General features: G+C 45.9%; 1 protein-coding gene across 1 annotated transcript in view; it reads left to right on the top strand.

Annotated features, from left to right (window-relative positions):
• The first annotated feature begins 1,436 nt into the window (after positions 1–1,436).
• The window catches only part of LOC115088122 (cytochrome P450 2K6-like), a 132,377-nt gene continuing 119,929 nt past the window's right edge, over positions 1,437–13,884 (top strand). Inside the window, exon 1 of the mRNA XM_029596095.1 lies at positions 1,437–1,669. Within this exon, the coding sequence (XP_029451955.1) occupies positions 1,484–1,669 (186 nt within the window). The 5' untranslated portion in view covers positions 1,437–1,483. The remainder of the gene's footprint in view (positions 1,670–13,884) is intronic.

The raw sequence follows: 13,884 nt of genomic DNA, 5'->3' as shown, positions 1-13,884 counted from the left end.
AATTCAGGCGAATCCGGCAAAGCCCGGCAAAGCCCGCTATTACCGCGCACCCCTTGAGCGTGCATGGCTTAAGCGGCACGCCGCAAGCCAGCCGTTGATATGGCCGCTTCAGGTCCCACCTCCTGACTCGCCCTCCGGCATCTCAGTCTCACTCAGCTGGTCGTCGGGGCAAATCCTCACCCCCAGATTTCAGCGGCAGGTGATGTGAGACTGGTCTCTCACCCCTTCTTTCTCGCCCTCCTGAAATATCCACTTTGAGGCAAAGAGAGAAAGAAGGAAGAGAGAACAAAAACAGAAAAGAGAAAAGGAAAAGTATAACAAAGAAGTGAGAAGTAGAAATGAACTAAGAGAATATAGAGAACAAACAGAGATAAGAAGATAGAAATCAAACTGCGGACACACAGATTGGAAATTTTTTTTTAATTTGGCAAAGATTATGTGCCTTTATTCCATGTGCTATCTAGCTAGTCTAAAGCAAGAGATTCCAGAGGTAGACAAAAACTGCTATTGTCCTTTTCATTCATCCCTGATGTAAGTGATGAAAATAAGTTTTTTGTTTTCTTTTTTTTGGAAGGATCAGAGGGAAGGGAGGTAAACTGTGCCACAAGCTGAAAATCTCCCTTTTCAAAATGGCTTTTCCTTAGCAGTTTTGGGGAGAGAGAGAAAGAGGACGTAAGGCAGGAGGGGTGTATATGTGTGTATGTTGGGGTGGAGGGGGGATAATAGAGAAAGAGAATAGGAATGCTGAGCATGAGATGGGTAGAGAAAAGGAAAAGAGGTAATGCTGAACCATACCCATCCCTGAAGAAGGGAGAGATTCTCCAGGGATGCCTTCATCACCAAAGGAAAGAATGCTGCACCATAGCCCACTATTTGTAAGTCGTAGGGGGATGGTGGGGGAGGAGAGAGAAGGTGCATAATTCGAAATATCTGCCCATGTAAAGAAAAAGCTGGTGCTTATTACTATACCAGATTGTAATGCAGATTGTGAAAAAGTGCATGACATTTTTTGACGTTTTGTTTGTTTTATTGTTTTGGGTTTTTTTACATTTTGTAAACTGCATTGCATGGTCTTAATTTTAGGGCCAGGCCAGGAAGGTAGTTTCTAAGGACAATAAATGACATTAAATAAATTCTTGCCTTTGTTAGACGGTAATAGCGAGTATTGTATTATTTTCACCAGAAAAAAGCAAGTCCTGAGGTTAATGTCTTAGGTGAAGAAGACAAAGCCATAAAAGAAGGTGCTGATACCTTTAGTGACTTAAATTGAGTCAATTAAAGCATTTCCTTGATTTTTATTTTTTTTTTTTAGCTAGTATTTCTTTTGATAGCTGTTTGGCAATGGGAATTAAGGAAACAAAAGATATGATGGGTGGAGATTAGCTCTGTAATTCGATACCAAAGCTTCATACTGTTTAAACTTACATAGCATTTCCTACTGGACGAACACATTTGTAGCTTTAGAGAGCAAGCCTTAAAAACAATGTGTTTGTCAGTTCTAACTGTTCTATTTTTGGTGGGGGTCCTCACTCTTATTTGCTATTTAAATGCTATAAATGTCTGGAACAAAAGAACCCAGCAAAACTTTCCACCAGGACCAAGACCACTGCCAGTCATCGGAAATCTGCACATCATGAATCTAAAGAGACCTTACAAGACTTTATTAAAGGTAAAACTTTACTTTGATAGCAGGAATTAATAATATTGAATGCAAGATTTTGCTATTAAAAATGTAGCCTTTATATATTTTGCTGTTCTAAAACTTGAAATAAATTAAAACAGATATTTTTACTAGATGGTATTTGCAGACAAAATGAATAGCTCATATTTTTTAGCCTACTTTCTGAAGGGAATAAAGGATTATAAAGGGTGTTTCTGTGTCCTATCTACACCAAATTTTCACGGCATGTCAGGGGAGGGGCATGAGGATTCTAATAGTCATGGGTTTTATTCAAATCCACACATACAGTATGCATGGATCGTGGATGTGTGCACCCTGAAATGTAGGATCCATAGTTCTGGGCAGAACGTCTTTATAAAAAAAATGTGATTAAGCAGACAGGCCTAATAAGTCACATTTTGTGCATAATCCTCCCATCTGTTACTTTTTTCGGATCCATGGGGAGGACAATTTTCAAAGCCATTTACCCAGGGAAATGGGATTGGCTGACAATGCCCCTTCTCTTCCTATGTAAATTATGATGTGCTAGTTTCCAGACTGTGCTTATTTTTAGACAGACTGAGAAAAAGGGAAGGGAGGTGTTCCTGAGAGCAAGCAAGAGGACAGGACAGGCAAGAAACATGCACATTTGACTTTCAGATCCAAATGTGTTGTTTTCCTGCAAAGTTTGTGCATGCAAATTGTCAGTGCAGAGTCTACAGGATACTTTTAAACTGCAGACATTATGGGTAATTTTCAAAGAGAAAACTATTGGTATAGTTTTCCTTTGAAAATTAGCTACTGGATCCATGGGTATTAGAAAATATATATCTTTAAAGACTTATTTATAAGAATTATGTTGTGGGACTATACTGTGCAGGGGTGGATCGGCCTATTAGAGCTTCAGCATGATGAAAAGCAGTAGAGGAGCCGCTGCTGGAGGCCAGGCCAGTAGGGATGAAGAAAGAAAAGAAAGGCTGAAGGCTGGGGCCGGAGCCCAGGCCGAAGAACACAAAAGAAAGGCTACAGCTTCTGGGCTACCGTCAGAGACGGGACTGAAAAAGAAAAGAGGCTGTGGCCGCTGCTGGAGATCAGGCCAGTAGAACTGAAGAAGAACAGGAAAGGCTGTGGCTGGGGCCGGAAGAGGCCGAAGAAGAAAAAAGAATTGCTGCGGCCGCCACTGGAGACCAGGCGGGTGGGGCCGAAAATGAAAATGGAGAGGCCGCGGATCGCCCCGGAGACCATGCTGATGGGGCCAAAAAAGAAATGGAGAGGCTGCGGCCATTGCCAGAGACCAGGCCAGTGGGGCCGAAAATGAAAATGGGAGATGGTGGGCCACCGCCAGAGACCAGGCTAGCAGGGCTGAAAATGAAGCCAGGCTGGTGCCACCACCAGAGACCAGGTCAGCGGGGCCCTAAATGAAGACAAGCTGGGGCCACCGCAGGAGACCAGACTGGCGGGGCCGAAAATAAAAAACAGGCTGGCGCCGCCGGCAGAGACCAGGCCAGCAGGGCTGAAAATGAAGCCAGGCTGGTGCCACCACCAGAGACCAGGTCAGCGGGGCCCTAAATGAAGACAAGCTGGGGCCACCGCAGGAGACCAGACTGGCGGGGCCGAAAATAAAAAACAGGCTGGCACCGCCGGCAGAGATCAGGCCAGCAGGGCTGAAAAAGAATATAAAACGAGGCTCCCACCACTGCCTGAAAACAGGCTGGCAGAGCCAAAAATGAAAACAGGCTGGGGCTACTGCCAGAGACCAGGTCGGTGGGCCAAAAAAGAAAGTGAAACAAGGTTGCAGTGGTTGAAAAAAGTGAAAAGAGGTGGCAGTCGAAGAATGAACAGAGGTACAATTGTGTGAGAGAGCGAGAGGGTGCCTGAGTGTGTGTTTGTAAAGGTGCATGTCTGTGTGTATGAGAAAAGGTAACTTCTTCCTCTGTATGTGTGTGTGTGTGTGTGTGTGTGTGTGTGTGTGTGTGTGTGAAAGGGTGCCTTCCTTTGTATATGTGTGAAAAGGTGCTTTCCTCTGTATGAGTGCATGTTAAAGGGTGCCTGCCTCTGTGTATATATGTGTGTATGTGTAAAAGGGTGCCTGCTTCTGTATATGTGAGTGTGTGAGAGAGGGTGCCTGCGTGCATGTGTGTTTGATTGTGAGGGTGCCTATGTGTGTGAGGGAAGAAGGAGGAAGGAGAAGTTTTGAGCACTCCTTTTTCTCCTACTAATTCATGACAGGATGACTGGAAATCCACCTTTTCCAGGTATGGAGAGCATGGGATTTTTTTTTATCCTTTCTAGTTTCAATTATTGGGCGTTATTTAATGTGTCTCCCAAACATCAAAAACAATTTCAGAACAGTATGGGCCAGATCTTAAAAAATACGCATGGGCGTAGATTTGTTCGCGCAAACCGGCGCAAACAAATCTATGCCCAATTTTATAACATGCGCGCGCAGCCGCACGCATGTTATAAAATCTGGGGTCGGCGCGCACAAGGGGGGTGCACACTTGTGCACCTTGCATGCGCCGAGCCCAAGGGGAGCCCTGATGGCTTTCCCCGTTCCCTCCAAGGCCACTGCGAAATCGGAACTGTCTTGGAGGAACTTTTTTTGCGATCCCCCCCACCTCCCCCTCCCTTTCCCTATCTAGCCCACCCCCCAGCCCTACCTAAATCCCCCCCTATCTTGTTTCGGCAAGTTATGCCTGCCTAACTTGCGCGCTATCCCCCTCATGCTGCTCCAGCGTTGGATCCTGCTCTCGCTTCTTGCTTTTGTCTTTGCCCGCCTGTTCCTGTTCCTGGCCCGGTTCCTGTTCCTGCCTTTGCCTTACTTTGCCTGTTCCAGACCCCAGCTTCCTCCACTTCCTTCGGACGGATTTCCCTGGCTTGACCTTTGGACTGGACCTCACATTGCCTGATTGCTGCCTGCCTCCAACCTTTGGACCGGACCTCACGTTGCCTGATTGCCGCCTGCCACCAACCTTTGGACCGGACCTCATGTTGCCTGATTGCCGTTTGCCATCTACCATTGGACCAGACCTCACGTTGCCTGATTGCCACCTGCCACCGACCACTGGACTGGATCTTGTATCCTCTGCTTCCCACATCCCCGCAGGGGCCCTCCTAAGCCCAGCCAATCCCAGCAACCAAAGGCTCAACTCGCGGGGAGCGGGATTGGTTTTGGCCTTCCATCAGCCTCGCCTCCCTTCGCTGGGAACTTGTGGCAGGTCTTCCTCCCAGGTAGCATCAATCCCAGCACAGGCCAAGGGTCCACATTTCCACTGAGGTCACAACAATAACTTATCCAGCTAAGTAGTGCCAAATATGGGAATATTCAGGAGCATAGCCATTCTGCTTATTATCCCAGGTAAGTCAGCCAGATAAGTCTTATCCAGCTAATTTACTTAAATGGATTGCTTTGAATATTGAAGCCATAATATTCGTGCTGTGATATTTTTACTTCAAAAGAATATACTTTGAATGTCCTTTGTTTAGTGTAAAATCTTATTACAAATGCCTAGATTTTAAATTTTGTGTGTGTCTGTGTGGAGCGTGGGGCTGAGGGGGGCAAGGCTGTAAGCTTTGCCTTGGGTGCCTAATAGGGATGTGAATTGTGTGCCCGATCGTTTTAACGATTGGGTTCGGCTGGGGGGGGGGGGGGAAATCTGATCGTTAGAGATGTGAATTGGGATCGGTTCCGATTCCAATTCACATCACTAATTTTTTTTAGTGAGGCCCACGCCGATAAAAAAAACCCCACCCCGACCTTTTAAAATTACCCCCTTAGCCTCCCCCACTTTCCCGACCCCCCCCCCAAAACTTTTGACACATACCTGGTGGTCCGGGGGGGGCCGCGGGGAGCGATCTCCCGTTCCCGGGCCATCAGCTGCGTTAATAAAAATGGCGCCGAGGCCCTTTGCCCTTACCATGTGACAAGGCAAAGGTAGCACCGGCGCCATTTTGAATATTGGCAATACGGCCTGAGTGCAGGAGATCGCTCCCGGACCCCCACTGGAACCCCAGGGACTTTTGGCAAGCTTGGGGGGGCCTCCTGACCCCCACAAGACTTGCCAAAAGTCCAGCAGGGGTCCAGGAGCGACCTCCTGCACTCGGGGCGTATTGCCAATATTCAAAATGGCGCCGGCGCTACCTTTGCCCTCACTATGTCACAGGGGCCGACTGTCGGCCGACCATCGGCCCCTATGACATAGTGAGGGCAAAGATAGCTCCAGCGCCATTTTGAATACTGGCAATACGGCCATCCAGTGCTCCTACCATGTGACAGGGGCCAGCCAATGGCACGGATACCCTGTCACATGGTAAGGGCAAAGGGCCATCGGCGCCATCTTTACGAGTGGCAGCCGATGGCCCGAGAGCGGGAGATCACTCCCCGCGCCCCCCCTGGACCACCAGGTAATTTTAAAAGGTTTTGGGGGGGGGTCGGGAGGGTGGGGGAGGCTAAGGGGGTTGGTTTAAAGGGTCGGGTGGGGTTTTTTTTTTATCGGGCCATCGGCGCCATTTATATTAGTGGCAGCCAAAATGGCGCCGATGGCCCGAGAGCAGGAGATCGCACTGGGACCCCCCCCCACTGGACCACCTCTCTCCCGGTGCACACACAGGCCACTCTCCTGTGCGTGCGATTCAGTAAATAAATTTATTTAAATTAGGCTAGTGCGTCCCTAGCACCTCTTTTCGGACAGGAGTGGTGGCTGTCAACGGGTTTGACTGTTATGTTAGTGGATCCTTGGTCCGGGACGAGGGATGATACCCACCAGCCGTGTCCAGGTGTGCTCGTCTCTGGAAGGTGGAATGTACTGCAGCACAGCGATGAGAAGTTCCACTGAACTGACCAGACCCACGCAGCGGAGATGGATCGGCGACGTCAGGAGATCCCCGAGGAGTAAGTACAGGAAGACGAAATCAAGTCCAGGCAAAGGGTCCGAGGCAGGTGGCAAGCAACAAGTCCAAGTTCCAGGAAAAGGGTCCAAGGCAGGCGGCAAGCAACAAAGTCCAAGTTCCAGGCAAGGGGTCCGAGGCAGGCAGCAAGCAACAAAGTCCAAGTTCCAGGCAAAGGGTCCGAAGCAGGCGGCAAGCAACAAAGTCCTAGTCCAATCCAAGTCAAGCCAGAAGACGGAGAATCCAAGCCACAGGTCGGGGCAGGCAGCGAGCAAAAAAGTCCAATTTCCAGGCAAAGGGTCCGAGACAGGCAGCGAGCAGCAAAGTCCAAATCCAATCCAAGTCAAGCCAGAAAACAGGGAATCCAGAAGAAACTAGCAGGCAACCACTGGAACCTTGTTGCAAAGGCGTTTTCCTGTCTTCAGGGAGAGGTTTAAATCTCCCTGGCTGATGATGTCATCTTCTGGGGTCGGCCTGGTCTTCGCGCCGCAGCCCCTTTAAGAGGCGGAGTTTCCCTCGTCTTCCCTGATGCTGCTCCCCGACGTCCGGAGGCAGTCGCACCGTGGCCCGTGCGCTGCAGGCCGCCACGAGTGGGACCCTGTGCCAGCAGCGTGATTAAGGTAGGGGGGGCCTGGCCGCGGGTAAGCACGGACGGGAACCATAACGTTGACAGCTGATGCTCAATTTTTCCGGTGTCGGTTCTCAAGCCCGCTAACAGCCACGGGTTCGGAAACCGGATGCCAGCAAAATTGGGCATCCGGTTTTCAACCCGCGAGTCGCAGGCCTATTTCAAATGTATTTATTTATTTACTTTTACTTTTTTTAACTTTCGGGACCTCCAACTTAATATCGCCATGATATTAAGTCGGAGGGTGCACAGAAAAGCAGTTTTTACTGCTTTTCTGTGCACGTTCCCGGTGCCGGCAGAAATTAGCGCCTACCTTTGGGTAGGCGCTAATTTCTGAAAGCAAAATGTGTGGCTTGGCTGCACTTTTTGCTTTCTGAATTGCGCGGGAATACCTAATAGGGCCATCAACATGCATTTGCATGTTGCGGGCGCTATTAGGTTCTGGGGGGTTGGACGTGCGTTTTGGAAGCGCTATTACCCCTTACTGAATAAGGGGTAAAGCTAGCATGTCCAAAACGTGCGTCCAATCGCGGGTTAACAGTGTGCTCCGCCTTACCTTTACCATATATAGAACTAGCTTCTGCTAATAACAACATAACGGACGCTGACTCAGCCCTCGCCTCCTGGTCCACTATAACAAATAAAGTTGCAGATCTGACTTGCCCTCTAGTCTCTAAAACCAGCAACTCTAATAAAGAAAAAAAAAAGCCATGGTACACCCCAGAACTTAGACACTTAAAGTGGGAACTCAGAAACAAAGAACACAACTGGCGAAAAAACCCATCCACTGCAAACATCTCAGCCTTCAAAACCATCATGCACCAATACAGGATCTCCATTCTCCAGACAAAGAGAGATTTTTACTCTCGGAAAATCCACCACTTCATTTATGACACAAAAGCCCTTTTCTCCTTGGTCTCATCCCTCACCAAACCGCCCACCACCGTTATACCGGATGAAAAAGCTGCAAAAAAAGCAGTGGAACTTGCTATCTTCTTCAAGGAAAAAATATCCAACCTCCTGAACCCACTTCGGGATTTGAAAAATCCTTCCCCCCATCATCTTCTCTCTGCATCTCCAACACATGCCACAAGCCTGGAAGCCTTCGAACCTGCATCCTCCCTAGAGGTTGAAAATGTGTTCAAGAAACTTAAACCGGCTTCCCACCCTCTTGATACGATTCCAGCTAATCTTCTCATAGCAAGCTCCAAAGTTATTGCTAAGCCAATCGCTCAAATCATCAACGCTTCCCTAATTCAGGGCTCAGTGCCAACCCCACTCAAACTCGCCATCCTGAAACCTCTTTTAAAAAAAATGAATCTCTCTCCTGAAAACCTAGCTAACTTTCATCCAATAGCAAATCTCCCTATTATAGCTAAAATCCTTGAAAGAATAGTAAATCATCAACTCTCTGAATTCTTAAACGACAACAACATTCTCGCCACAACGCAATTTGACTTCCGTAAAGCCCGAAGCACTGAATCCCTTCTAATTTCACTAGGACAACATTGTCTTCAACCTCGAGAAAAAACAACCGTGCCTTCTTATCCTCCTCGATCTATCAGCGGCATTTGATACAGTAAACCATGAGATCCTCCTAGACCGACTAGCAGAGATTAGAATCAAAAACACCGCCCTCAATTGGTTTAAATCCTTCCTACAAGACAGGTTTTACAAAGTCAAGATTAACAACAAAGAGTCTCAGCCTATCAGTTCCTCACTAGGCGTCCCTCAAGGATCTTCCTTATCTCCGACCTTATTCAACATTTACTTGCTCCCTCTTTGTCACCTACTATCTAAACTGAATCTAGCCCACTACTTATACGCAGACGATGTCCAAATCCTTATTCCAATTACGAAATCACTGCAAGAAACCCTTCATTTTTGGAATTCATGTTTTATTTCCATCTCCAATCTTCTTGCTGACCTTTGCCTAATTCTCAACGCCAACAAAACAGAATTCCTCCTCATCACCCAAGATGGCAACTACCAGCTCTCTAACACTCATCCAGTGGCACCACTTACTTTATCTCCCCTGGTCAGAAACCTTGGAGTCATCATGGATAACCAGCTGAACTTCAAAAGCTTCATCAGCAACACAGTGAGAGAATGCTTCTTCAAACTCCAAGTCTTAAAAAGACTTAGACCCCTACTTCACCCCCATGATTTCAGATCAGTTTTGCAAGTAATCATATTTTCAAAGATTGATTACTGCAATTCTCTTTTACTTGGTCTCCCAGCCATTTCCCTAAAACCGCTCCAAATGCTATAAAACGCCACAGCTAGGATTCTAACTAAAGCTAACAAAAGGGACCACATTACTCCAATATTAAAGAATCTCCACTGGCTCCCTATAAAATATAGAATCCTCTACAAAACTTTTTCAATCATCCACAAATCTATCTACAACACCTCCCCTCTTGACCTCAGGATCCCATTGCAGCTGCATTCCTCCTCCCGTCCAATGAGATCTGCACAAAGAGGCTCTCTTAAAACCCCTCCAATCAAAACATCTTCAAGCAAACGAGCCTTCTCCATAGCGGGCCCTATCCAATGGAACTCTCTCCCTTCACACCTTAGGCTTGAACAGTGCCCAATCACCTTCAAAAAAATACTCAAGTCCTGGCTGTTCAACCAAGCTTACGCCTGAGTTTGATTTTTCTCACACCTTCCCACCCAGGACAATTCATTATGTATCCCACCGCAGAATAATTCTTGATTCAATAACAATTTTCTCTTGCCAACTCTAGCTCGCTTGTTTACATGTATGATCCTAGTCTCTTGTATCTTAGTTTTCTGTTATTTAAAATGAGTTATTCAAAATGAGTTATTTAAAATGAGTTATATCCTAGTTCTCCATTCCTTGTTCTCTGTAAGACACTATTAAGTCATTTCAATGTTGTATGTAAACCGAAGTGATTAGTAACATTGTTACCAGAACCTCGGTATATAAAAGTGTTAAATAAAATAAATAAATAAATAAATAAATAAATTTCTTCTCATTGCCCACTGCCTCCATATTTCTGAAACAGCCAGGTCTTCACCTGCTTCCTAAACGACAAAGTTATCTTGTAGCCAAACGTCTTTAAAGTTGAATTCCATAATTCAGCTCCATCACTGAAAACATTCTATTATGGTTTTTCTTATTATTTACTTCTCTCCATGAAGGCACCTGTAACAGGTTCTCATTACCTGATTTGAGTTCTCTTGCTGGCATATATCTCTGCAACAACTGTGATAAATACCTGGTACCCATTCCTTTCAAGGCCTTAAAGACGAAAGTCATGACCTTAAACTTTATCCATGCTCTCACTGGGAGACAATCTAACTGACACAATAAAGGCCCTGCACTTACCTCCTTGAGCAAAAATCAATATTGCTGCCATATTCTGTACAACAAATTGATTTTCCCGGTAATCCCACCAGAATGGCAATACAATAATCCAATAATGGTGTAAAATAAGCCTGTAATAGTTTATGAAAATCCCCTCTACTGAGTAATTTAAACAAAGGTCATAACTGTCTTAATTTTAAAAAATGCCCTTTGTAAAATTCCTGAAACATGGAGGTCCAGGGTGAAATCTACATCAACAACAATTACTCCCAAATTCCTCACTTTTTCCACTAACCTTACCTCATCTGAGTCCACCTTTATCTTAATTGGGACCTCAGGATCCACGGTTGCTTTAACTAGCAACATCTCTGTTTTTGCTGTATTTAAAAGCAACCGGTTAAAGGTCAACCAATCTGAAATTTTCCATAAACCCTCATTCACCTTATTCAAGGTTGTTTCATATTCTTTTCCCATTGGGACAATCAATTGAACATTGTCTACATAGAAAAAAGCCTTTGAATGTTTTGAAGGCAGCCTCTATGGTGATGGTTGGCATGGAGGGAAGACTGATACTTCTTTCTCTAGTTGCCTGCCGGCTATGTGTTTCCAGCAAATGGCAATGACGTGTGTGTGTGTGTGGGTTGTTGGGGATGTGACAGGTGACATGACAAATGGCTTGTACAGTTCAGTCAACAAGCCAGTGAGCCAGGGCCTGGTTTTCTCTCTCCTTACTGGAGAGCCTTACTATTACTGTGTTCCTAAACAATACACTTGCCACAAAGCTCTGTATGTGACCACAGACTACATACTTCCTACTGGTTAACTTTAAGCTAGTGGCTTATCAAATGCTCCCATTTGGAGATGTTGAAAAGTCACTGCAGGCACTCCCAGGTCAAGTGTGCCCTGTTAGTAACCTGTTAGCCAGGATGTCAGCCACAGTAAGTCTTAATCATTACACAGCTTAAAGAGAAGCTGGGGGTTTGCATATTGCATTATCAGAGTCACTGTGTCATGTCAGGCAAATGTGTACCTCTGGAGGACAGATTGCAGAACAGCCAGGGATATGCACAATCATACCATGAAGTTGCAGTCTTTCTGCTATGAAATTTGTGGCAGCTGTGATGTACAGTTTCTGTGCAAGAAATGGCTTCCAGGAAATTGGTAGTGAGTGACATGGACACACTGTTTAGGAACCCTAGAAGCAGTTTCCCATTCAGGAAGATCTGACACAGCATAAGCAAGCACTAGAGCCATGAGCGTTCATATTGTGTCACAGTAAAAGGTGCCATGGACTTAGGACTTGCCAATAGCCTTTTAAGGCTTCTGTCAGGCTACAGCCTAGCTTCTAATGTCTGATAGCATGGTGTGTTGTGGGCAAGAAGATTACAAAGTCAGGGTGGAGTGAATGATGCAGACGTTCTCTGTTTCCTGCATGAGATTCAGGATACGGTTGCAGAACGTGACTTCTCACACCAGTCACTATTCCCAACATGCTGGTGGAGATCAGGTGCAGTGAGGCCTTATATTCTACCCACTGTGTCATAGAAAGCACCTTCGGAGTTCTTAAAAATAGATTTCACTGTTTGGACAAATCGGGAGGAGCTTTAATGTACGCCCCTCCCAGAGTGACTGAGATAATGCTGCAACGCTATGTATTCCATAATCTGGCATTATGCCATGGCCTCCCCGCAGACATCATTCTCAACATACCCCAGGATCCCCTGTGTCCTCTCACAGAAGCTAGGGAGACCACACAAATTGGCAGTCAGCTTTGGCAAAATGTCTTCTAACACTGTTTTGCCTGATAGTCCTCATTTACTCCTTCCCCTTCCATGAAAGAGAGCCCAGCCGAATGTTTTGAACTGGTCTCATCTCTATCTTTCTTGTACTCACAGGTCCTCTGTCTGGGTCAGTGTGTCACAGCAACCACTTAGATCTAGTTAGGCCTTCTAGTCATAATGAAGCAATAGGTGCAAGAGACTATGGTACACGATATACCCGCTAAATAAACCTAACACCACTGAGATGTGGCTGGCCTAATCTTTTTGTAGTGATTGCCAGTCCAAAAAAGTAATGTCCCACCATAGCCTTTGAGTTGGCCTGGCAAAACAGTGTACAGAAGTTGCCATAGCTAGTGCCTTCTTGCTTGCCTCAGCTATGTCTTAGACCCTGTTGTAGCCCTCACATGTTGGTGAGATAGTGGCCTAGGTATGATGTAATTCCAGCAGGGCCTAGGACATGGAGTCAAGTCCTCTAGAAGTCTAACAAATCACTAGTAACCCAGCTGCTTAAAGGCACAAGCTGAAGTTACAAGTTGACACTTACAGACATCAGTCACAGACTCTACATTTGCAGCTTGATTCCCTAGCTCACATCTGTGTGCATCTTAACATATCCACATGTACATTGGATGCATAGTGTCACATGGGCCTGTAAAGACACAGGTGATAGCACTGCCTGAGCTGTTTCTGAGGAAATGCTGACATCAAAGTGCTCATCTACCAGTCCTTTACTTACATCCTTTTGGAAAGCCCATTTCAAAGATAGTGGCAATCCAAAACTTATCACAAGTCATTGGAAGCTAGCATATCTCACTGGGGCTGCATACGTCCATACTCAGAGCCCTGCCATACCTAGCAAAGCAGTCAACTCTAATGAATACATGGTGAGGGTCTTGGCTCTTGAGCTGTCATGTTGGTTATGTTAGCTGCTGGAGGAGGTTAGGCAAGGCTGCAGGTATGACTATCTGAAGGCTGATTGGGAACTGGATGTTGTCAATTCTTCACTTGTAGTACAAAGTCAAGTCACACATTTAAAGGTCAGAGTATATTTAGTGAGGACTACCAACATGTCATCTAACAAAAGGTTCATCTCACTGAACCCAAGGCAAAGCTGTCTTAGAAGCTTTTTCCCTAGTCTGACATGTCACTAGTAGCCATTGGGAAATGTAGAGATGTCAGTGCGCTGCATGGCCATTTGTCTATCCAGCTCAGTTTTTGGTCAAGACATAGGAAATTGGCAGAGTAGTTTGTTTGTTCCAGTTGGTAATAGCAGTTACACTCCTCATCCTATCTGTGGCCACCCTTAAAGCATATAGGTTCAGGGTCCCAAGGAGAGAAGCTTACAGAATAGTCATTTTCCAATACCTTTCTGGTATTTACTGGTTAGAGGCCTCCTTGGCCACATGGCTGGAAACACTTGTGGTCAACATAGCAGATTAGCTGTCCTATAGGAAAAATTCCCTGTGGTGTTTGAGCATTTTGGACATTGTGGATACTGAGAGCAAGGCAGGTGTGTTGATAGACTCTCACTCCTCAGGTCTGTTTATAGCATTAAAGCTAGAGAAGGTGTTATCAGCTGATTAACTCATGAGCC

The sequence above is a fragment of the Rhinatrema bivittatum genome, chromosome 3 (genome assembly GCF_901001135.1).
Source record: "Rhinatrema bivittatum chromosome 3, aRhiBiv1.1, whole genome shotgun sequence".
NCBI classification, from domain to species: Eukaryota; Metazoa; Chordata; class Amphibia; order Gymnophiona; family Rhinatrematidae; genus Rhinatrema; species Rhinatrema bivittatum.
This window is presented reverse-complemented; position numbering and strand designations above follow the sequence as displayed.